A 23,591-nucleotide genomic window follows, 5' to 3' on the forward strand; every position below is an offset into this window, starting at 1 on the left:
TGTAACATCAGCTGCCTGGACTCTAGGGGAAGTAGATTTAGGACTGAGTTTAGGAGGAACTTCTTCACCCAAAGGGTTGTGAAGCTATAGAATTCCTTGCCCAGTGAAGCAGTTGAGGCTCCTTCATTACATGTTTTTAAGGTAAAGATAGATAGTTTTTTGAAGAATAAAGGGATTAAGGGTTATGGTGTTCGGGCCGGAAAGTGGAGCTGAGTCCACAAAAGATCAGCCATGATCTAATTGAATGGCGGAGCAGGCTCGAGGGGCCAGATGGCCTACTCCTGCTCCTAGTTCTTATGTTCTTATGTTCTTATGGACTCCAGTAAGGGGTCAGTAATCCGCCTGATCATTAACAAATGGCCAGGCAGTCATGGAAGGTCCACTAGTTGTTCACCGCAGCAGATTCAGAGGTGAAGATAACACTGCCCCTCGTTCTGCTGTGGCCAGAGCTGGTGCAGCAGATGTACCACAGGAGGACAGGCCTAACTGGGCCTGAAAACACCCCTTTAAGAACAGTCACCTATGGAAAGTCAGTACTGTACATCCCACCTCCTCTATTCTTCCTATCCTTACTCTTCCTCCCTCCACTTCTCCCCTTCTGTTTCTTCACCCCCTGTCTTTATTCATTGCTGATTTTTCTGCTGATCTGCAGGTTCCTCTGTGGGACAGTAAGTGACTTCATCGCTGAAGTTGGAAAGGCCTACAAAAAGGCTGAGGAAAACCAGGAAGAAGCGGACACCATGGCGAACAAGGTACCCAATAGTCACAGAAATAAATGCTATTGGGGGACGCACACCGCCATGTGAGAACTCCCAGCCAGGTGGTGAAGGAAGTACCAGCCTCCCCGGACAGGCGCCGGAATGTGGCGACTAGGGGCTTTTCACAGTAACTTCATTGAAGCCTACTCGTGACAATAAGCGATTTTCATTTCATTTCAAGGACCGAACTCTCGAGTTCAGTCTTTATACGTTGAGAAGATGTTATTTACAGGGACGCACATTATCTATTGTGCACCTTCAAACAACAGTCCCTTTTAGTCAGCTCCTGTATCTATGTCAGGGTGGGAGAATCCCCAATGAATGCCCATCAATTAAACACCGTTACCTCAGAAAGAGCTGAGGCTGTGCCTCAGGAAGAGCCGCTTCCCTAATAGCCACCGCTCAGCTGTAAATACAATTTAAATGCCATCCGATGGAGGTGATGTTTTTCTCCATCTGGAAGTTCCTCTGGAAGTGCAGAGACCGGTTGCCACAAGAGTACAGTCGGTAGTACAAACCCACGCACAGCATCTGTGCACAGCATCCACGCTGTTGTCTTACACATGGTCCTGGCAGATCGGGAAGTGTTTCCGCTCTTACCGCTTTTCTTGGGTTTAAGGGCAGGGGGTGGCATGGTAGTTACCACTGTTTCCTGACAACACTGGGAGGGGGTGAGCAGGATTGTGTGTTAGCCACTGTGCTACTAATTCTCTATGTGGTGATGTTACTGTGTTTCTCTCACCCAGTGTGCAATGTTAACCCAGAAGCTGGATTCCCTGGTGAAGGCACTAAGTGATGAAGCACAGGCAGTCATCGTTCCTTCTGGCACCTCCCCACCATTGGCTGCCAACCAGGGCGAGAAACAATGTACAGAAAATGGAGGGAACCGTGAAAAGCGTCCAGAAGCAAATGCTGTGCCCAAGATATTCAAGTCAAAGGAGCAACTCATGTTGCGAGCCAACAGCTTGAAGAAAGCTCTGAGGCAGATCATCGAACAAACAGAAAAAGGTATGACACACACAAGGATCTCCCACCATACTTTGTCAGCCAAGGAGAGAGTATGGGTCAGGGCCAGTTTGGAGCTCCCTCTGTAACATATCAGCATGGAATGGGTCAGAATGTGATGGGCCTCTGTGTACTACATCAGGTGTTGAATGGATCTGACTGTGTGTATTTCCTCTTCACTGGGTGAGGTTTGGATAGACTCAGGTTAGGACTGGGTCAGGTTCGGACTGGGCCAGGTTTGGACTGGGTCAGGTTTTGATAGGGTCAGGTTTTCATCGGGTCAGGTTTGGATTGGCTCAGGTTTGGATTGGGACAGGCTTGAACTGAGTCAAGTTTCGATAGGCTCATGTTGGTTTGGGTCAGGTTTAGTTTGGGGCAGGTTTGGACTGGGTCAGGTTTAGATGGGTTAGGTTTGGGTTGGGTCAGGTTTGGAATAGGTCAGGTTTAGAATAGGTCTGGTTTAGATGGGGTAGGTTTGGATTGGATCAGGTTTAGAATGGGGCAGGTTTGGAATAGGTCAGGTTTAGAATGTGTCAGTCTTGCCTGGGCCATAAGACCATAAGACATAGGAGCAGAATTAGGCCACTCGGCACATCAATCATGGCTGATATTTTTCTCATCTCCATTCTCCTGCCATCTTCCTTAACCCCTGATCCCCTTATTAACAAAGAACCTATCTATCTCTGTCTTAAAGACACTCAGCGATTTGGCCTTCACATTCTTCTGCGGCAAAGAGTTCCACAGATTCACTGTGATCCTCTGGCTGAAGAAATTCCTCCTCATCTGTTTTAAAGGATCATCCCTTTAGTCTGAGATTGTGTCCTCTGCTAGTTTTTCCTACAAGTGGAAAGAGCCTCTCCACGTCCACTCTATTCAGGCTTCATAGTATCCTGTAAGTTTCAATAAGATCCCCCTCATCCTTCTAAACTCCAACGAGTACAGACCCAGAGTCCTCAACTGTTCTTCATACGACAAGCTCTTCATTCCAGGGATCACTCTTGTGAACCTCCTCTGGACCCTTTGCAAGGCCAGAACATCCTTCCTTAGATACGGGACCCAAAACTGCTCACAATAATCCAAATGGGGTCTGACCAGAGCCTTATATAGCCTCAGAAGTACATCCCTGGTCTTGCATTCGAGCCCTCTCACCATGAATGCTAACATTGGATTTGCCTTCCTAACTGCCAACTGACCCTGCATATTTACCTTAATAGAATAGTGAACAAGGACTCCCATGTCCCTTTGTGTTTCTGATATCCAAAGCATTTCCCCATTTAGAAAATAGTCTATTCCTCCATTTCTCCTTCCAAAGTCCATAACCTCACACTTTTCCACATTGTATTTCATTTGCCACTTCATTGCCCACTCTCCTAGCCTGTCCAAGTCCTTCTGCAGCCCCCCTGCTTCCTCAATACTACCTGTCCCTCTACAGGTCATTGTGTCATCTGCAAACTTAGCAACAGTGCCTTCAGTTCCTTATTCCAGATCATTAATGTATATTGTGAAAAGTTGTGGTCCCAGCACAGACCCCTGAGGCACACCACTAGTCACCGGCTGCATCCTGAAAAAGACTGCTTTATCCCCACTCTCTGCCTTCTGCCAGTCAGCCAATCCTCTATCCATGCCAGGATCCTACCCTTAACTCCATGGGCTCTTAACTTATTGAACAGTCTCCTATGCGGCACCTTGTCAAAAGCCTTCTGGAAATCTAAATAAATCACGTCCACTGGTTCTCCTTTGTCTAACTTCCTTGTTACTTCCTCAATGAACTCTAACAGGTTTTTCAGACATGACCTCCCCTTGACGAAGCCGTGCTGACTCATTCCTATTTTATCATGCACTTCTAGGTACTCCGCGATCTCATCTTTAATAACGGACTCTCGAAGCTTACCAATGGCCGAAGTCAGCCTAACCGCTAGGCCCCGCTAGGATTTGTTTTCCTCAGTCTCTCTCTGAGTTACATTATCTAACTACAGAGTTTGAGTTGACAGTATTGTTTTAATAAATAATTATTTTTGGGTTTTGTGATTGAGGGACTGAAATTACTTCCTTTCACAGTTGATATCAGTGAAGGTTTAAGAGAGAACAAGCAGCCAGTGATCCTGCCCTGAGTCTCCATCCCTTGATTGCTGCTGGAACCTATGCTGATGTGATTATTGCATGAGGTTCTGCTGTGCTGACCCCAATAGTCGACTAGCTTGCAGTGACACACGGAATAAAGGGTACTAGTGCGTGACACAACAGGGTCCTGTGTCTGTATGTGCAGCTGGATCTGACTCTCCGTGGTGTGGATGCTGGGGGAGGTGACAAGGAAGAGATGGAGAGAAGTTGTAAAAATACACTGAAACCCATTCCATACAGATGACCTCCTGCTCCAGTGAGGTGCACTGCCTACTGGGAGTGCTGATAAAACATTCCTATCTATTTTTCATTGGGAAAACAGTGCAGTGCAGTGCCCAGATCTCTGAATTTTGCGAACATGCTACAAACCAAAGTGGAGACGACCTCGAACAGGCACACATTTGTATGGCATCATTCACCCCATCAAGCCATCTCAAAGCTCTTTGCAATGGTGAAGTTGCTTTGAAATGTTGTAATGTCAGAACTGTTGCAGCGAGTCCATGCATAACAAGATCCCACAAGCGCAATCATGCCCAGAAATTGTGTTGCAGTGATGTTGCGTCAGGGATAAATATTGGCAAGGTAACCAGGGTAAAGTTGCTTTCTCATCTGAAATAGTGTGGTGGAAACTTTAATCAGCCAGAAAGGGCAGATGGGATCTCAGCTTAAACTCACACTCAAAAGACAACATTAACACTGGAGTGTCAATCTGGATTGCGAGCTCAGATATCCCGAGTGGGACATGAACCTTGTGACTCAGTGAACATAGAACATACAGTGCAGACGGAAGCCATTCAGGCCATCGAGTCTGCACTGACCCACTTAAGCCCTCACTTCCACCCTATCCCAGTAACCCAATAACCCCTCCTCACCTTTTTGGTCACTAAGGGCAATTTATCATGGCCAATTCACCTAACCTGCACATCTTTGGACTGTGGGAGGAAACCGGAGTATCCGGAGAAAACCCACGCAGACACGGAGAGAACGTGCAGACTCCCCACAGACAGTGACCCAACGGAGAATCGAACCTGGGACCCCGGCGCTGTGAAGCCACAGGGCTATCCACTTGTGCTACCGTGCTGCCAGTAAGGAGAGAAACTGTTAGAATTGAGCCAAAGCTGTCATTGCATTCGTCCCTCAGAAACTGTTCTTTTCTCTCACAGTGGTCGATGAACAAAACAGGCAGAGTCAGGTGATACGCAGCTCGTCCTCGAACTTCAGCCTTCTTGCCACTTCACTCGAGGGAGAGTGTTCAGAGGAGCTGAGACAGAAGGTCACAGAGAGAGGTGAGCCACACTCTGCCCCTGACAGCTGACTGAGGATGAGAGCTGGTGCATCAGTCTGAGATCGGTTACTATGTCAACATTCTTCTGACCCTCCTCCCCATTGCGGGAAGGAATATGTTTACGTGAGACTTCACTGCGCCTCTCACCCAACATCTGAGACTCACGGGGTCAGGGTCTTTTTCTGTATCCTTCCACAGGTTCTGTACCTGCTGGTGAAGCATCCTCACACCCTCCCCCCACCCCCCTCACCGCCACCCCCCTCCGCCGGAGCCTGCTCTGCTGCCAGGACTGTCCTGAATGTGTGGCCTAGTGGAGCTGCCTCATCCTTGGAGACAGATATCTGCTCTATTGAGCAGCGTCCACTGTCCTCTTGCCTGTATGTCATCAGGAACTTACTGTATTGTTGGTCTGAATGCTGGATCCGCCTCCTGTCGCAGTGTCTGCACGAGTACACAGAGACACTGGCCGGTACCTTAGTAGAATTTGGGAGTGTCACACTCAGATTGGAAACCGCCATGTAGCTCCCCAATTGCACAGACCAGTTTTCTCTTCAAATATTGAGCCTCTTAACTTACATAAAGCAACACCCGCCGTTTCGATGGTGTTGATCACAGAATAAGAGTTTTATTAATGAACCTGCTTGTTGTAGCATCACTGGAATAATTCCATTGAGCAAGAAAATGTCCAACCATGTCATATCCAATACAATACAACCCCAGAGCACACTCACACCACTGGGCAACTCTCAACTCTCCGCTCTGCCGGCACCACACCTCCGACAGCATGGGGTGGCCACAATGGGAAATCCCATTGCCCGGCTGCGGGAATGGAGAATCCCACTGCCGGCGATGGCGCACCGTCGGGGAACACACAGCTGGGGATGCGGAGAATTTACAGCATTGTAATCGGAGCAATGTTGTTGCCACTCAATGTGACAGTCACTATGACTGTGCACAGAGACAATAGCTGTGACTGTGCAGAGAGCCACTCGCTGACCATGCAGAGTTATAACCTGATCTTTTATTGATCCTCTAGCAGGCGCAAGGAGAGGCACAGTGACTTCCATGACGTCCACCATTTTCCTTGATCAATCCGATGGAAGCAATGCTGTCAGTTTCACTGAGGATACCTGTTCTTTGTAAGTGAACAGTATTTAATTAACTCCCCAATATTACCGAGTATATCCTTCACTGGTTGAAACTCAGGATCCTGAATTTGCACTTGTAGGGCCGTCTCATGATGCATCCTGTTGTTTTATTTAATCACTGCATAACAATTGGGATGGAAATTTTGTCTTCAACATGGGCTGCCAGACCTCATGTTCCACAGTTCAATTATTCTGTATTTGCTTATCTAAGTCTGGTATGCTCACTGCTTGAATGATTAAACCTGGATGTTGACTCAGAGTAAAGTAAAGAGACATTGCTGAAAGATCTAGAAGCTGAGCTGGGAGAATTATTGCAGCCATTTTGTGACTGCAGAGATATCTTCAAATCCAGTAAATAAAGCTGAAGCACACTGAGAAATCGGTTATCATGCTACATAAAAGCAAACTACTGCGGATGCTGGAATTGAAAACAAAGAGAAAATGCTGTAAAATCTCAGCAGGTCTGGCAGCATCTGTAGAGAGAGAAAAGAGCTAACGGTTTGAGTCCAGATGACCCTTTTCCAAAGCTAAAATACAGAGAAAGTGGGAAATATTTATACTGTGGAGCAAGAATGAAAGATGAGAATGAAAGTGTTATCATGCAATGGCCTGAGGAAAAATCACATATTTGAAATATAGAACAATAGGCATTCGAGCAGTCTGGGAATATTCTTTTGTATATTTATCATCTCAATCTTGTGATTCAAACTCCAGGCCAGGTACAGCACAGGGTTAGATAGAGAGTAAAGCTCCCTCTACACTCTCCCCATCAACCACTCCCAGGACAGATACAGCATGGGGATAGATACAGAGTAAAGCTTCCTCTACATTGTCCCCATCAAACACTTCCAGGACAGGTATAGCACGGGGTTAGATACAGAGTAAAGCTCCCTCTACATTCTCCCCATCAAATACTCACAAGACAGGCAGAGCATGGGGTTAGACATGCAGTGTAGCTCCAGCTCTGTTACATCAGGCGCTGGCAGATTGATACAGTGCTGCAATTTCTGCTCCACCTGCAAAGCATCACAAACACTCAAAAACGCTGCAAGGCGTGCATGTACCTCTTCTGGGTGTCGTGTTATTCACCGTGGGATAACACGGACTGCAACATGATGCAGATAAATGATACAGTATACACCAAACGTAGGCGTTGGTTCAATAAGATTTATTGAAGTTCAGTAACGAAGCACACAGCTGCCTGTGGGTGGACTCTCTACTACTCTAAGTAAACTAACTCTAACTATCTAGACCAGATTAGCTCTGATCCTCGTGTAGAATATGTTGAATGATTTGTACACCCTGACTGTCACTACAGTTGTCAAAGTGGAAAAGAGGTAGAGTGCTGATGCCTCGTGTGTTTTATAGTTGGAAGCCCCCCTCTGGTGTTCTGTCTGGTGATTGGTTGTGTTCTGTTCTGTATGTTGATTGGCTCACCTGGGTGTCTGTCACTGCCTGTGTTTACATCATGATGTGCATGGGTGCATATTATGACATCCCCCTTTTAAAAACAAAATTAGTCAGTTGCTTATAGCATATAAGACATATTTACTGAAGTACTATTTACAGCAATTGGTGAGTGAATGCATATGTACATGTAAGGTGTCCAGTGTGCAGAAACATAACAGTATATAGACAAAGGAACTATTTATAAGTCCAGTCATTGGGGCTGTCGTCAGATTCTTGTGGACCGCCTGAGAGGTGGAGGTGGGGATGATGGCGTCTTGACAGGCTGGCATGCAGCCAGACTGGTGACCTCATGGAGCGAGGTGTCCGGATAAGGCAGAACGATATCTGGGAACGTGAGATCCGGTGGTGGGCAGGCAAGTGTGTGTAGTGGCCTTCTGTTGCGCCTGATAATGGATCCATCAGCCATGCGAACCACAAACGACCTGGGAGCAGCCTGTCGAACAACAGCTGGAGTTGATCAGCCTCCACCAGGCAACTTGATGCGAACTGCCTCCTTCGGAGAGAGCACGGGCAGATCAGTAGCATGACCATCATACGTCAGCTTTTGCCGAGTTCTGATTTGCTGCACCTTTTGGAGCACTGGAAGGTGATCCAGGTCAAGTAAATGAATGGCCTGAACAGTCGTCCGCAGGTTACGATTCATAAGGAGTTGTGCCGGAGACATACCGCTGGACAGAGGGGTTGCCCTGTCTGCCAGAAGAGCAAGACTGAAGTCCGAAGCTGAGTCCGCAGCCTTGCAGAGCATTTGCTTCACGATATATCCCTTTTTCGACCTTCCCATTAGATTGCGGGTAATGCGGCCTCGAGGTGATGTGCTGGAACTGGTATTGCCTTGCGAAGTTGGACCATTCTTGACTATAAAATCAGGGACCATTGTCGCTCATAACCATGAGCGGGATACCATGCCTGGCAAATGTCTCCTTACAGGCCTTTATGACGGTCCTGGATGTTAGGTCGGACAGTTTCACTACCTCGGGGTAACTGGAGAAGTAATCAATTATAAAGACATAGTCACGCCCATTGGCGTGAAAGAGGTCAACTCCTACCTTAGACCACGGAGAGGTCACAATCTCGTGCTGCTGGAGCGTTTCTTTGGGCTGAGCAGGCTGGAAGCACTGGCAGGTCGCGCAATTGAGGACGACGTTTGATATATCCTCATTGATGCCAGGCCAATATACAGCCTGCCGAGCCCTGCGCCTGCACTTATCGATACCGAGGTGTCCCTCGTGGATCTGCACCAAGTTCTGGAGGCTGCGAGGAATGACGATGCGATCCAATTTAAGGAGGATCCCCTCGACAACTGTTAGGTCATCCTTTCCATAATAGAACTGGGGGCATTGCCCTTTCTGCCTGCCATTTGTGAGGTAATGTATGACCCGCTGCAGAAGAGGGTCCTTGGCGGTCTCTTCTCGAATGATGACGAGTCGTTCGTCGGATGTTGGAAGGGTGCTGGCACAAAGTTGCACCTGTGCCTCAATGTCGTGTATGAAGTCTACCTGCTCACATGGTGAGGTGATGGCACGCGACAGGGCATCCGCGATGATTAGCTCCTTTCCAGTTGTGTAAACCAGTTCGAAATCATACCTGCGGAGTCGAAGGAGAATGCGTTGGAGCCTGGGCGTCATGTCATTTAAGTTCTTGTGTATTATGTGAACTAGTGGTTTGTGGTCCGTCTCTACTGTAAAGGTTGGGAGACCATAGACATAATCTTGGAATTTCACAATGCCCGTGAGAAGGCCCAGGCATTCTTTCTCTATCTGAGCATATCGTTGCTCAGTGGGGGTCATGGCCCTTGACGCGTCGGCCATTGGAGCCAAGGATGAGGTGCCATCCTTCTGGAGGAGCACCGCCCCAATGCCGTCCTGGCTGGCATCTGTGGAGATTTTAGTCTCCCTCGCTGGGCCAAATAAAGCTAGAACAGCAGCGATGGTTAGCTTCATTTCAACTCAAGCCACTCTGCTTGATGTGCGAGTAGCCACTGGAAAGTGGTAGACTTCTTCACCAGATGCCTGACAGCCGTGGTGGGTGAGGCAAGGTTGGGAATGAACTTCCCCAAAAAAATGTACCATACCCAGGAAGCGGAGTACCGCCTTTTTGTCTTCTGGGGTCTTCATTGTGTTGATGGCCTTGACTTTGTCCGAGTCCGGTTACACGCCCTGCTGGGATGTATGATCACCCAGAAATTTAATTGACGACATGCCAAAGGAGCATTTGGTTTTGTTTAACTTCAGGCCGTTGGCATATATGCATCTGAATACTTGTTGCAGATGAGAAATATGATCCTCCGGGGTCGTGGACCAGATGATGACATCATCAACATAAACCCGCACACCCTCAATGCCCTCTAGCATTTGTTCCATTATTCGATGAAAGATTTCAGAGGCCGAAACAATACCGAATGGCATGCGGTTATGACAGTACCATTCGAAAGGTGTATTAAACGTGCACAGCTTCCTTCTGGACTCGTCCAGTTGTATCTGCCAGAAGCCACGTGATGCATTCAGCTTTGTAAAGAATTTGGCATGCGCCATCTCACTTGTCAGCTCCTCCCGCTTCGGGATTGGGTCGTGTTCCCGCATAATGTTACGGTTCAGATCCTTGGGATCGATACAAATGCGCAGTTCTCCAGAGGGCTTCTTCGCACAGACCGTCAAGCTGACCCAGTCAGTTGGTTCCGTTACCTTGGATATTATACCCTGACCTTGGAGCTCCTGCAGCTGCGCCTTTAGACGGTCCTTTGGAGGCGCCGGCACCCGGTGCGACGCATGGATTACAGCCGGGTATTTCAATAGTAGCTCATCGATGTCGGCCTGAAGAGTGGTGTTGGCAGAGGACATGGCATGTACGCGCTAGACGAGATGGAGTAACTTGCATGCACGGGCATCAAGCAGAGAAGCCTTGCCGGACTTGACGATCTCAACCCGCAACGTGGCCTTGATCGCTTTGTTAGATACATGCAGGTGACAGGACCCTAACGCAGTGATGGCATTGCCACTTTAGTGAAGCAGCTGACAGGCCGGTGGACAAATTGTTTGCTCCTTTTGGATATGAGCAAGATCTGCTTGGGAGGTTAGATTGGCCGAAGCACCGGTGTCCAGCTTGGTTGACTTGTACTGTTGCACGCCACTCGTCCGCTGAATCCACATTGAGGATGGGTGTGTGTGTTGCTAAATGCGAAGAGGCCTTGTCATGCATGGTGATGATGCCCACTCGATATGGGGACTCCGGGCAGTCATCCTCTAGATCCGTGGTGGGATTAGGTTCCAAATCCAGCAGCCCTTGCTGCACACTTCGAACGCGGCTGCGTTGGATCCGGCATTGCTGGGCCTCTATCGGAGGTGCAGACCTGCACAAGGTCGCATAATGGCCAGGCTTCTTGCAGTTGAGACATCGCCTGCCTTTTGCTGGGCATTGCTGCTTTAAATGGGCGGTGCCACAGTTGGGGCACGTCATCACGTCGAAGTTGTGACGTTACGTGCATCATCGCACATGCGTAGTGCGGTCAGCCGTCGCTCGCACCTGCGCAGTGTGGTCTTCGGCCGCTTCGTTCTCCCAAAGGTGGTGCGCATGCGTGCGACCCCTGGAAAAGCGCGTGAAATAGCCACCTTCATCGATGCTCAGGCGCCGCATTCGGGCAATGGCCTGTACACTCTCAGCCTCGTAGGAGGCATGTTGGTCCTGCTCTGCCGGCTTAAGGCGGGAATAGCGACTTTTCGCCTGTTCATGGACTTTGCACGTCTCGATGGCTACTGGCAGGGTCATATTTTTTATTTTTAGGAGCTGCTCCCGCAGGGCCTCGGAGCGGACGCCAAACACCCTCTGATCCTTGATGAGGGCGTCAGCGGTGTAACCGTAGTTGCAGGATAGCGCTAGAATGCACAGATGAGTGAGAAAAGACTGGAAAGGCTCATCCTTACCCTGAAGGCGTTGCTGGAAGACATAACGTTCGAAGCTTTCATTCGTTTCGACTTCACAGTGACTGTCGAATTTGGCGAAGACGGTCTGGAACTTGGTCTTGTCCTCACCTTCGGCAAAAGTGAGCGAATTGAAGATTTGGATGGCCTAGTCCCCCGCAGTCGATAGTAGCAGCGCGATTTTTCGGGCATCGGACACACTTTCGAGGCACATTGCCTCAATGTATAGACTGAATTTCTGGTTGAAAACGCGGCAGTTGGCGCCAAGATTTCCGGAGATCCTGAACCATGTAGGTTGCTGGATCTGTTCCATGCCACTGGAAGGCAGTTGCTGGTCGTCAGTGAATTTTCGAAGGTAAATTACTTAGAAGCAGTAGCCACTTCTGGTATCATGTCGTGTTATTCACCCTGGGGTAACACGGACTGCAACACGATGCAGATAAACGATAAAGCATACACCAAACGTAGGCGTTAGTTCAATAAGATTTATTGAAGTTCAGTAACGAAGCACACAGCTGCCTGTGGGTAGACTCTCTACTACTCTAAGTAAACTGACTCTAACTATCTAGACCAGGCTAGCTCTGATCCACCTGTAGCAGGTGTTGACTGATATATACACCCTGACTATCACTACAGTTGTCACCAGTGGAAAGAGGCAGAGTGCTGATGCCTCCTGTGTTTTATAGTTGGAAGCTCCCCTCTGGTGTTCTGTCTGGTGATTGATTGGTGATTTCTGTATGTTGATTGGCTCACCTGGGTGTCTGTCACTGCCTGTCTTTACCTCATGATGTACATGGGGTGTATATTATGACACTGGGAATGCTCAATGCCCGAGGTGGATTAAAATGGGAAACAAAAGCACAAATGCCCCACTTGTGGAATATAGAAAAACAACGTTTCACATGTTGTGGTTAACTGGTGCTGTTGGGAGAGTTAGAACATAGAACAGTACAGCACAGAACAGGCCCTTCGGCCCTCAATGTTGTGCCGAGCCATGATCACCCTACTCAAACCCACGTATCCACCCTATACCCGTAACCCAACAACCCCCCCTTAACCTTACTTTTATTAGCACATTACGGGCAATTTAGCATGGCCAATCCACCTAACCCGCACATCTTTGGACTGTGGGAGGAAACCGGAGCACCCGGAGGAAACCCACGCACACAGGGGGAGGACGTGCAGACTCCACACAGACAGTGACCCAGCCGGGAATCGAACCTGGGACCCTGGAGCTGTGAAGCATTTATGCTAACCACCATGCTACCCTGCTGCCCCTATGTGATTCATCACGGGTTGGGGGTCGAGGATTTCGCAGCAGGGAGGAGACTCAATATGCATAGAAGCCAATGAGATTGTGTAGAGAGTACAGGACTGAGGAATGAAGCAAGGATGTTGGAAATGGGAACTAAACATTCCTGTTTAATGAGGAAAGCGAATGAAGAAATAAACCAGGTGTTGGGAGGGAGGTCAGGATTGATCCATGCACAATGTTGAATTTCTTTATTCATTCTGTCCGTTATATATTCGGGTTCCCCTCAACCTCTGTTCTGAGGAAAGAACAATCTCAGCGCTCCAATCTCTCTCAAAACAAAATTCCTTAAAAATAACATCACAATGCTACAGCAGAGACCATTGGTGGGATTCTCCGGTCGCCGACGGCGAAATCGCATTCGGCGATTGACCGGAGAATCCCCGTTTACACTGAAATCGGGGGCGGCGCTGCGTTTGCGATGTTCCGCCGTGTACGCCGCATGCTGTCGGGATCTCTCTCTCTTTTGGATGGACAGGAGGGTCAGCTTAGCTCAGATGGTTCGTGTAGTTAGACCTTGTTAACCTTATCACTTGTATCAACGTTAAAGTAAAGACCTCATGCAATTATTGTTATAGTTACTCAATAAACCTTTCGTTACTACTGGACAAGTTTGAGTCTTCTTCATCGAGATTCAGAAGACCTCATCAGCAACCAAGGTTCAAGTAACACATATTACACTCCGCAGTATATCAAGACACACAGGGAAGTGTAATCAAAGATAATACAGGAGCGTAATAAAAAAGGGGGAAAGCGGAATCAGGCTATTGAGTTGATGACCAGCCGTGGTAATAATGAATGGCGGAGGAGACTTAAAGGGCCGCATGGCCTCCTCCTGCTCCTATTTTCTGTGTTTTGAACCAGCCAGTCTTCATAGCTGAAATCCCCATGGACAGAATGAAAGAAGAAATTGCATGTGGTTTTGATTAAACCAATAAGGAGAGCGTGTTTCTTCTGGAAAGTGGTGCACTAACTAGCAGTCGGTGATTTGAAATAAATGGCAAAAGAAATAATGGAAATGAAAAGGATTTAGATAGAATAGAACATTACAGCGCAGTACGGGCCCTTCGGCCCTCGATGTTGCGCCGACCTGTGAAACCATCTGAAGCCTATTTGACCTACCCTATTCCATTTTCATCCATATGTCTATCCAGTGACCACTTAAATGCCCTTAAAGTTGGCGAGTCTACTACTGTTGCAGGCAGGGCGTTCCACACCCCTACTACTCTCTGAGTAAAGAAACTGCCTCTGACATCTGCCTCTGACATCATTAAGTCACCTCTCAGCCTTCTCCTCTCTAACGAAAACAACCTCAATTTGCAAAGTGGTTTGTTACGATCTGGAATGCACTCACTGTTAGAGAGCGAGAAGCAGATTCCGTAGGAATGTTAAGAGGCATTCATCACGTACTTCAAGAGAAGTAGTTGGCAGAGTTATGGGGTAAAAAGCAGGGGTGTGGGTTTAGCTCAGACACCTCTGTTAAAACAGCAGCTAAATTATGACAGACTGAATGGCCTGATCCTGTACTATAACATTCTGCAGTGTTATGATTCTGACTACACTGACCCTGTTCTTCTAGGTCTTTCTCTGAGAAATGTGTCATGAACAATTATTTTGGCATTGGCCTAGATGCCAAAATATCACTGGAGTTCAACAACAAGAGAGAAGAGCACCCAAAAAAATGCAGGTATGTGAATTCATTTTCCTTTCCTGGAGTTATGGCCGCAACTGTGTATGTGGAATCTCACTGACTGACCCAGGTCTGTTCCAGACTCGGTGCCGTGTATATATATATATATATATATTCATACATATATAATGGACTGTTTCTATTAGAAGGCCGGAGGTTGAGGGGTCTACAAGATTAGGAGGGGCACGGATAGAGTGGATGGGTAGACACTCTGTCCCAGGGTGAAGGGAAGGTGCGCGGCAGATTTTTTACACAGAAGGTGGTAAGTGCCTGGAACGTGTTGCCAGGTGAGGTTGTGGAAGCAGATACATTAACGGTGTTCAAAAGGCATCTTGTCAAACACATGGATAGGATGGGTATAGAGGGGGATACGGCACACAGAAGTGCTGAGGGTTTTGACAAAGGTTGGTATCATGACCAACCTTGGAGGGCAGGCTTGGAGGGCTGAAGGGCCTGTTCCTGTGCTGTATTGTTCTTTGTTCTAACACAGACTGGTCCAGGTCTCAGCCAGCCTCATTACCCAGTGTACAAGGAGTAATACAGACTAATCCTGATCTTTATGAGCCACCCATGCTGTATGAGTTTCAGTGATGTTGCAGATATAATGGACCACTATCCTGATGTTGAACTGTGTTTTTTGCATTCAGAAGCCGAACGAAGAACATGATGTGGTACGGAGTCCTCGGCACCAAGGAACTTCTGCAGAGGACATACAAGAATTTAGAGCAGCGCGTCCATCTGGAGGTACAATGTCCACTCACCAGTGTTTGGTATGATATGAGCAGAACCCTGGATGATGCAGTTGTTCAGAACACTGCTCTCTGATCTCGGACACTGGAACCCAGTGCAGCCCAATATATATAGTGGTTGGTAAGGCGAGCATTAGCTAGCACCAGATTTCTCAGACACAAAAGTGACATGTATAGCATTCACTATTCATCTGTGTGCAAAATACAATGATCTCAATATTTTAAAATATTTTCAGAGATTTCCTCTGTATCTGACCCTAACCCTGTGTGGTAGCTGTGCTGGGTGTGTCTGATGGGGACGGTGTAGAGGGAGTTTTACTCTTTATCTGACTCTGCGGTGTAACTATCCTGGGAGTGTTTCATGGGGACAGTGTAGAGGTAGCTTTATTCCACATTTGACCCCCTGTTGTAACTATCTTGGGATTGTTTGATGGAGACAGTGTAGAGGGAACTTTACTCTGTGTCTAACCCCGTGCTACCTGCCCTAAAGTGTTTGATGGGTACAGTGTAGAGGGAATTTTATATCTAATCCCATGCTGTAACTTTCTCGGGAGTTTTTGACGGGGACAGTGTAGAGGAAGCTTTACTCTTTATCTAACACTCTGCTGTACCTTTTTTAGGAGTGTCTGCTGGGGGACAGTGTAGAGGAAGCCTTACTTTTGGACAGTGTTTGGACAGAGAGAGCTTTACTCTTTATCTTAGCCTGTGTGCACCTGTCTTGGGACAGTGATGGGACAGTGAAGAGGGAGATTTACTGTGTATCTAACCCCATGCTGTACTCCTCCTGGGAGTGTTTGATGGGGATAGTGTAGAGAGAGCTTTACCCTGTATCTAATCCCCTGGGAGTGTTCTACTCAGTATTCTAGCATCCGCTACAATATAGTTTTTTTTTAAGTATTTTTATTAAGGTTTTGCAGAACTTTTCATAATAAAACAGTAGTAACCATAATAACAAAACAAACTAGAGTGAACATTAACGTAGTGCAAAAAGAGAATATACAATAACAATTAAATAGACATTACCCCACGCGACCCAGTCTCCCCACACCATCCCAATGACCCCTCCTTCCCCCCTCCACGGATTGCTGCTGCTGCTGTTGACATTTTAATTTTCACTGAGAAAGTCGACGAACGGCTGCCACCTCCGAGAGAACCCTAATGTAGACCCTCTTAAGGCAAACTTTATTTTCTCGAGGCTGAGAAACCCAGCCATGTCATTAACCCAATCTACACTCGGGGGGCTTCGAGTCCCTCCACATTAATAAAATCCGTCTCCAGGCTATTAGGGAGGCAAGACGTCAGCCTCTTTCGCCCCGTGAACTCCCAGGTCTTCTGACACTCCAAAGATTGCTATCTCTGGACTCGGCACCACCCGTGTGTTAAGCACCTTGGACATTGCCCTCGCGAACCCTTGCCAGAACACTCTAAGCTCCAGGCATGCCCAAAACATGTGGACATGGTTTTCAGGGCTGCCCTTGCACCTCATACAACTGTCTTCTACCCCAAAAAACTTGCTCATTCTCGCTGCCGTCATGTGTGCCCGGTGGACCACCTTAAATTGAATTAGACTGAACCTGGCACATGATGAGGAGGAATTAACCCTGCCCAGGACCTCTGCCCACAGACCCGCTTCCAACTCCTCACCTAGCTCCTCCTCCTACTTGCCCTTGAGCTCCTCCACCGGGGTTTTCTCTGCCTCCTGTAGTTCCTGGTAGATATCCGACACCCTCCCCTCCCCCACCCAGGTGCCGGAGACCACCCTGTCCTGTATCCTGAGTGGCGGCAGCGTCGGAAAGGCCACCAGCTGTTTTATCAGGAAGGCTCGTACTTGCAGATATTTAAAGGCGTTTCCTGGCGGCAGATTAAATTTGTCCTCTAGCGCCTTCAAACTGGGAAAGCTTCCGTCTATGAACAGATCTCCCATCCCAGATGCCTGCCCTCTGCCAGCTCTGGAACCCACCATCCATTTCTACCCAGAACAAACTTGTGGTTGTTGCATATCGGGGTCCAGACCGACGCTCCCTCCAACCTCCTGTACCTCCTCCACTGTCCCCAGATCCGCAGTGTCGCCACCCACCACCGGACTTGTGAAGTAACGGGTCGGTGAGAACGGCAAAGGAGCTGTTATCAAAGCTCCCAGACTAGTACCTTTACATGACGCCGCCTCCAGCTGCTCCCATGCACCCCCCCCCCTCCATTGCCCAGTTCCTAATTATAGCTATATTGGCCGCCCAGTAGTAGTTGCGAAAGTTCGGCAGCGCTAACCCCTCCCGTCTGCGCTCCAACAGCGATCTCCATACTCGCGGGGTCTTATTCGCCCGCACAAAGCCCGTAATGATCCTACTCACCCGCTTAAAAAAGGCCTTAGGGATGATGCTACAATATAGTTAACAGTTCGAAAATTCAGAACAAGAGGAGACCAAACATCTTGTCCAATCTGTTTCACCATTCAATTATATCATGACTCACCTGTTCCTTAAACCACTGTTTATCAAAGTGAGGGTCGCGGCCCACCTGTGAGTTGCGGGATGATGTAAAATGGGTCACCAAAAGATCTCCAAAAATGATCCCCAAGGATCGCCCCGCCTTTTTCCCATCTTCTCCCTGGGTACATTCTGGCTGCAGTACAGCATGTGACTACATGAGGCTGATGTAGAGGCCGGTGCCGTGGACTTTCTGCCTCCCTGGGTCACTGTTATAGACACCGCCACCGACACAACCTCCAGCGGCCAATCCTGTTTCTGCAGCAGCTGATAGTCAGCACCTGCACCTACAACTGAAAAGTTTCAAAAGAAAAATAATTAATTATCTTTACATTTATTTCCTGCAGATACTCCTTCTGTACACACTTAGTTTCCAGCGGTGCTTTGCGCTCTTTCCAGGCCTGCATCTCCCACCCAAAACCAAGTCACTGCCGACTGGAATATGTATCCACAAGTACCCCAGTCAGTAACTCATAGCTGGAGTTCTCCCTTATGCAGGATTCAGCTCCAGCAGATAATTCCTGTGTATCCTGTGGGGATCGCCCCACCTTTCAATTGGTCCATTGATAACTCAACGAGACCGACTTCTGGGTTCATGCTCTGATTCGGATGCATGTTTAATGTCTGCCACTGTTGCCATTATCAATTCATCTTGAATTTCTGTTCGCATTAATGTTGACAGTGTTGGTTCAATTTCTGTGACAGTTAATATTGTGGATGGCTGTTGAGTTTCAGTTACTCTTAATCTTGTCAATCAGATTTAAGTTTAAGGTTGTGCTGTGTGTGCATAAGGGGTTTGATGCATGTTTAAAATGTCGGCTCACTTTCTGAGATCAGTCACTCTCTCAGTGAGGCTGGGCTGGATTCTCTGTTTGGGAGACTAAGTCCCCCACGCCGCGCTGTGCTTCAGGCAAACGCAGCCCACGGACCCGGATCGCAATAATAATCCCCCCTTCAGCCAGCTCGTACGCCTTGGAACGCCCCCCCCCCCCCCTCCCCACCACAGTGCCCCCAGCCTCAAATAGTGCCCTCCCCCAACCCTGTCCGCAGATCGGCCTTCCTCCGACTGTGGCGGCGCTGGACTGAGTCTACAGCCGCCACCCTGAGTTCCCGACGGGTGAGACCACATGTGTGGCCGGTTGGGGACGGAGCATCGCGGGGTGGATAACTGGCAATGGCCTGAGGTCGTGAATACGTGATGCGGAGCGCTCCTAGAGTATGCCGTTTTTCAGGGGGTGGAGCATCTCCGCCCTGCCGCCGAACGCGATTTCGGTGACGGGGATCGGAGAATCCAGGCCACTAACTTTGCAATCAATGGTGAGTCTCCTTCCTCCCCCAGCAGCCCAAAATCCAGGTGTGTTTCCAAGAATTTCCTTATTCTCCCTTCAAAGACGTCAGGGATGCGATCAGAAGTCACGCACACCGATCTCTGCAGAGATTTTTGTTTTAAGTTATTTAGATTTCCTAAAAACAACAAAAAATAGAAAATATATTTTCATGTACAATTTTTTACATGTAATAATACTGAACTGGAAACAATGAACATGATTGTTTAAAAGGTAACCATGGAGAACCTATTGTGAACGTGGCATGGGTCGCGAGAGGCGGCCATTTTGTAAAAATGGGTTACTTGAAAAAATGTTTGAAAAACACTGCCTTAAACTACATTCACCTGTCTCAGACCCATAACCCTCGATAATTTTACCCCAATAGAAAGCAATCAATCACAATGTGGACTAGTATCCACAGTTGCATTGGAGAGAGGTCAAAATTTTGACTTCCTTTTGTGTGAAATAGTTGACATTGCAGCTAAGATAAATGGTCTGGTAACTTAGCATGTGACAGCCCAGTTTTATACGTTAATATAAACAATATTGCTGAATTGAACCACACAAATCTCACAACACATTAACTATTGGAGTTGAGTACTCAGATCCTGGGGGAGTCTATTGGAACCTTTTTATTTTGCAGGATTTTGTTCTGTTTTATGAATGAACCTCCCCAAATTCTTAAGCAGGGAAATATAAGGGGGTTGGGCAGTACCTTTGTAATTGGACCCAGGAAGAATCTTCAAGAGACGAAAGTGGAAGCACCCAACACCATCGGCACTGGGTCAGGCATTATTGATGGAGTGAGCTGGGGATCAAAGAGTACAGAATGATTCAAATGGTCGTGAACAGAGTCACATAATGAATGGGCTGTAGTTGGACATTCCTTTAGACATCTCTCTTTGTGTGGCAGTGTGACGGAGTGTCCATCTCACTCCCCAGTCTCCAAGGACTAGCAGTGCTCAACATCCCCAGTTACGCTGGTGGGATCAACTTCTGGGGAGGAACAAAGGAGAATGATGTGAGTATTTTTGTACAGTGTAAGAATTATTGATGGACCACATACAATGATATTAGAGCACACTTCACATGAACACAAATGGGTATTATTTATAAATATTAGCATACGTCTCCATCCATGGATATTACCATTGCAACTAAAGGGGGAACACACACCACATAAGAAGTCCCAGTGCCTGCAACACCACCGTCAACGATGCCTGCATCAAAGACTAGCACCACCATAATATTAAGCAATGCAAAGACATCTTAAAAAGTGCAACACCAATGAAATGTATTTTTTCAAATGTTGCTCCGATGTGCAGAGTCTTACATGGTGTGTGATCTCACTTTGCCAACCTAATACCAAGGTTAATATTTGAATTTTGCAAAGAATATTGAATCTCAAAACACTAGTTAAAGTTTCTGGGATCACAATTGACATTTGGCGGTGCCTCTCTGGGCACTGGATCAGGCATTGTTGATGCAGTGAGCTGGGAGATCAAAGAAGACAGAATGGTTCAAATGGACATGAACAGCATCATGTAATGAATGGGCTGCAGTTGCTCCAGACATTGATTGTTAAGGCTCAGCCAAGCATTCCAGTAAGCATTGTTGTTGTTCTAGAATTATGGAGCACCGTCCTTCGATGACAAGAAGCTGGAGGTGGTGGCGGTGTTTGGGAGTATCCAAATGGCTGTTTCCAGAGTCATTAACCTGCAGTATCACCGGATCGCACAGGTGAGTCTGTGAGAACGCACAGAATTACAGGATAGCTCAGGTGTGTCTTGGAGAATGCACGGTATTATGGGATAGCACAGATGAGTCTGGGAGAATGCACAGAATTATGAGATAGCACAAGTGGGTCTGGTCGAAAGCACAGAATTATGGGATAGGACAGGTGAGCCTGAAAAATGCACTGTATTATGGGGAGCACAAGTGAGTCTGAGAAAACAGGCAATATTTTGGGATAACACAGGTGAGACTGAGAAACTGTCAATATTATGGGATAGCACAGGTTAGTCTGAGAAGATGGGCAATATTGCGGGATAGCACAGGTAAGTCTGGGAGAATGCATGACATAATGGGATAGCACAGGTGAGTCTGCAAATTCATGGTATTATGGGATGGTGAAGGTGAATCTGAAAAATGGACAGTACTATGGGATAGCACAGGTGAGTCTGGGTGAATGAAAAATGAAAAAAATGAAAATGAAAATCACTTATTGTCACGAGTAGGCTTCAAATGAAGTTACTGTGAAAAGCCCCTAGTCGTCACATTCCGGCGCCTGTTCGGGGAGGCTATTACGGAATCGAACCATGCTGCTGGCTTGCCTTGGTATGTATTCAAAGCCAGCGATCTAGCCCACTGAGCTAAACAGCCCCATGCACTGTATTGTAGGCTAGCACAGGTGAGTCTGGGAGAATGCATGGCATTATGGGATAGCATAGGTGAGTCTCGGTGAACAGCAAAACCTAAAAAAGTTGTATTTATATTGTGACTTTCACAACTACAGATACATCCAAAATGCTTTACAGCCAATCTAGTACTTTTGAAGTGCAGCTCCCACAAACAGCAATGTGATCATTACAAAATAATTGCTTTTTGCGATGTAGGTTGAGTGGGAAGTATTGATCAGGACACTATGCTTTGAGCAGTGTCCACCACAGCAGGCAGCTAGGGGCTCAGTTTTACATCCTACCCAAAAGGTGGCACTTCTGACAATGTAGTACTCCATGAGTACTGCACAGAACTGGTAGCCTTGATTCTTGCCATCAAGTCTTGGAGTGGGTCTTGAACATACAACCTCCTGACTGTGAGGTGAGTCGGTTCGCAGCTGGAGAATGTCTATATGAGTGTAGGTGCTGTGGAGCTTAGTTCAAAATATTTTTGTAATGTGCTTCATGGGCAAGATCCCCCCCTCGCCATTAGTGTTGCTCAGTGGCATGATGTTTGCTGGTGGTAGTATTCTAGAATAGAATAGAATTTACAGTGCAGAAGGAGGCCATTCGGCCCATCGAGTCAGCACCGGCTCTTGGAAAGAGCACCCTACCCAAGGTCAACACCTCCACCCTATCCTCATAACCCAGTAACCCCACCCAACACTCAGGGCAATTTTGGACACTAAGGGCAATTTATCATGGCCAATCCACCTAACCTGCATATCTTTGGACTGTGGGAGGAAACCGGAGCACCCGGAGGAAACCCACGCACACACGGGGAGGATGTGCAGACTCCACACAGACAGTGACCCAAGCCGGAATCAAACCTGGGACCCTGGAGCTGTGAAGCAATTGTGCTATCCACAATGCTACCGTGCTGCCGCTTGTAAATTGGATTTCCCATTGAAGCCACGCCCCAGAAAAACCACGAGCAGGGGTACGCTGCTGGCAGAAACAGAGAATCCCAATGGACAGGGAATTCCGGCCCACATCTCCCTCTGGAAACAAGAACGGACTGTGTGCATAGGTGGTAGCCATGGTATTCCCAGAATATGGTGTTGAATCCATTGTGGATTAGCAATAGTTTATTTGACTGATAGCCTGGGAATATAATCCATCTTGGTCATGTTGAGTTTGGACAATATCAGATTGCTTGAAAGAAGGTTATGTGTTACTGGGGACTGGATTTTCCAACTTGTGTTTTGCAATTGGTGGACAGTCCAACCTAAGAACACTGGCTACTCATTCTGATCTTACATAAAGTCCTGAAGGAGCTTGACTGAGTGAATACTAAAAGGGTGTTTCCGCTTCTGGGTGAGACCAGATCTAGGGATAGTTTAAAAGTAAGGGGCCTCCCATTTCAGACAGAGATAAGGAGGACCATGAATCTTTGGAACTCTCTTCCCTAGAGTGTGGTGGAGGCATGGTCATTAAATATTTTAAGGTAGGGGTAGGGGGATTCATGACTAACAAGAGAGAGAAAGGTTATCGGGGGTAAATAGAATCATAGCATTGAAGCCACAATCAGATCAGCCATGATCTAATTGAATGGCAGAGCAGGTTCAAAGGGCCGAATGGCCTACTCCTGATCCCAATTTATACATTCATATTTTCTGTCGTCACCTCAAACTTACAACGGGCAATGCGTTAAAGTGGTTCCAGTGGCAGGAGGATCGGTAACCAGAGGTCAAAGATTTAATATAATTGGCAAAAGATTCAAGGGTGATGTTGAGGGCAATTATTTTTCTGCAGCGAATTGCTGTAATTTGGAAATCTGATCGGACAGTGGAAACAGGTTCAATAGTAGAGAATTGGGTAAGAGTTCAGAAAGGGATAATTTGTTTCACTGTAAAGGAGAAGAAGGTGGGGGTGGGGTGGGGAAGGATG

At 47.4% G+C, this 23,591-nt stretch overlaps 1 protein-coding gene across 3 annotated transcripts in view; it reads left to right on the plus strand.

The window, feature by feature from the left end:
• Nucleotides 1-23,591, plus strand: part of si:dkey-172j4.3 (diacylglycerol kinase eta) — a 266,777-nt gene that overhangs the window by 215,847 nt on the left and 27,339 nt on the right. For all 3 annotated transcript variants that reach the window (XM_038775249.1, XM_038775250.1, XM_038775252.1), the window contains exons 14-21: nucleotides 653-752; nucleotides 1,505-1,766; nucleotides 5,048-5,170; nucleotides 6,206-6,308; nucleotides 14,593-14,700; nucleotides 15,351-15,447; nucleotides 20,177-20,284; nucleotides 20,890-21,003. In XM_038775249.1, coding sequence (XP_038631177.1) covers nucleotides 653-752; nucleotides 1,505-1,766; nucleotides 5,048-5,170; nucleotides 6,206-6,308; nucleotides 14,593-14,700; nucleotides 15,351-15,447; nucleotides 20,177-20,284; nucleotides 20,890-21,003 — 1,015 coding nt within the window. The remainder of the gene's footprint in view (nucleotides 1-652; nucleotides 753-1,504; nucleotides 1,767-5,047; nucleotides 5,171-6,205; nucleotides 6,309-14,592; nucleotides 14,701-15,350; nucleotides 15,448-20,176; nucleotides 20,285-20,889; nucleotides 21,004-23,591) is intronic.

This window comes from Scyliorhinus canicula, chromosome 17 (assembly GCF_902713615.1).
Source record: "Scyliorhinus canicula chromosome 17, sScyCan1.1, whole genome shotgun sequence".
NCBI lineage: Eukaryota > Metazoa > Chordata > Chondrichthyes > Carcharhiniformes > Scyliorhinidae > Scyliorhinus > Scyliorhinus canicula.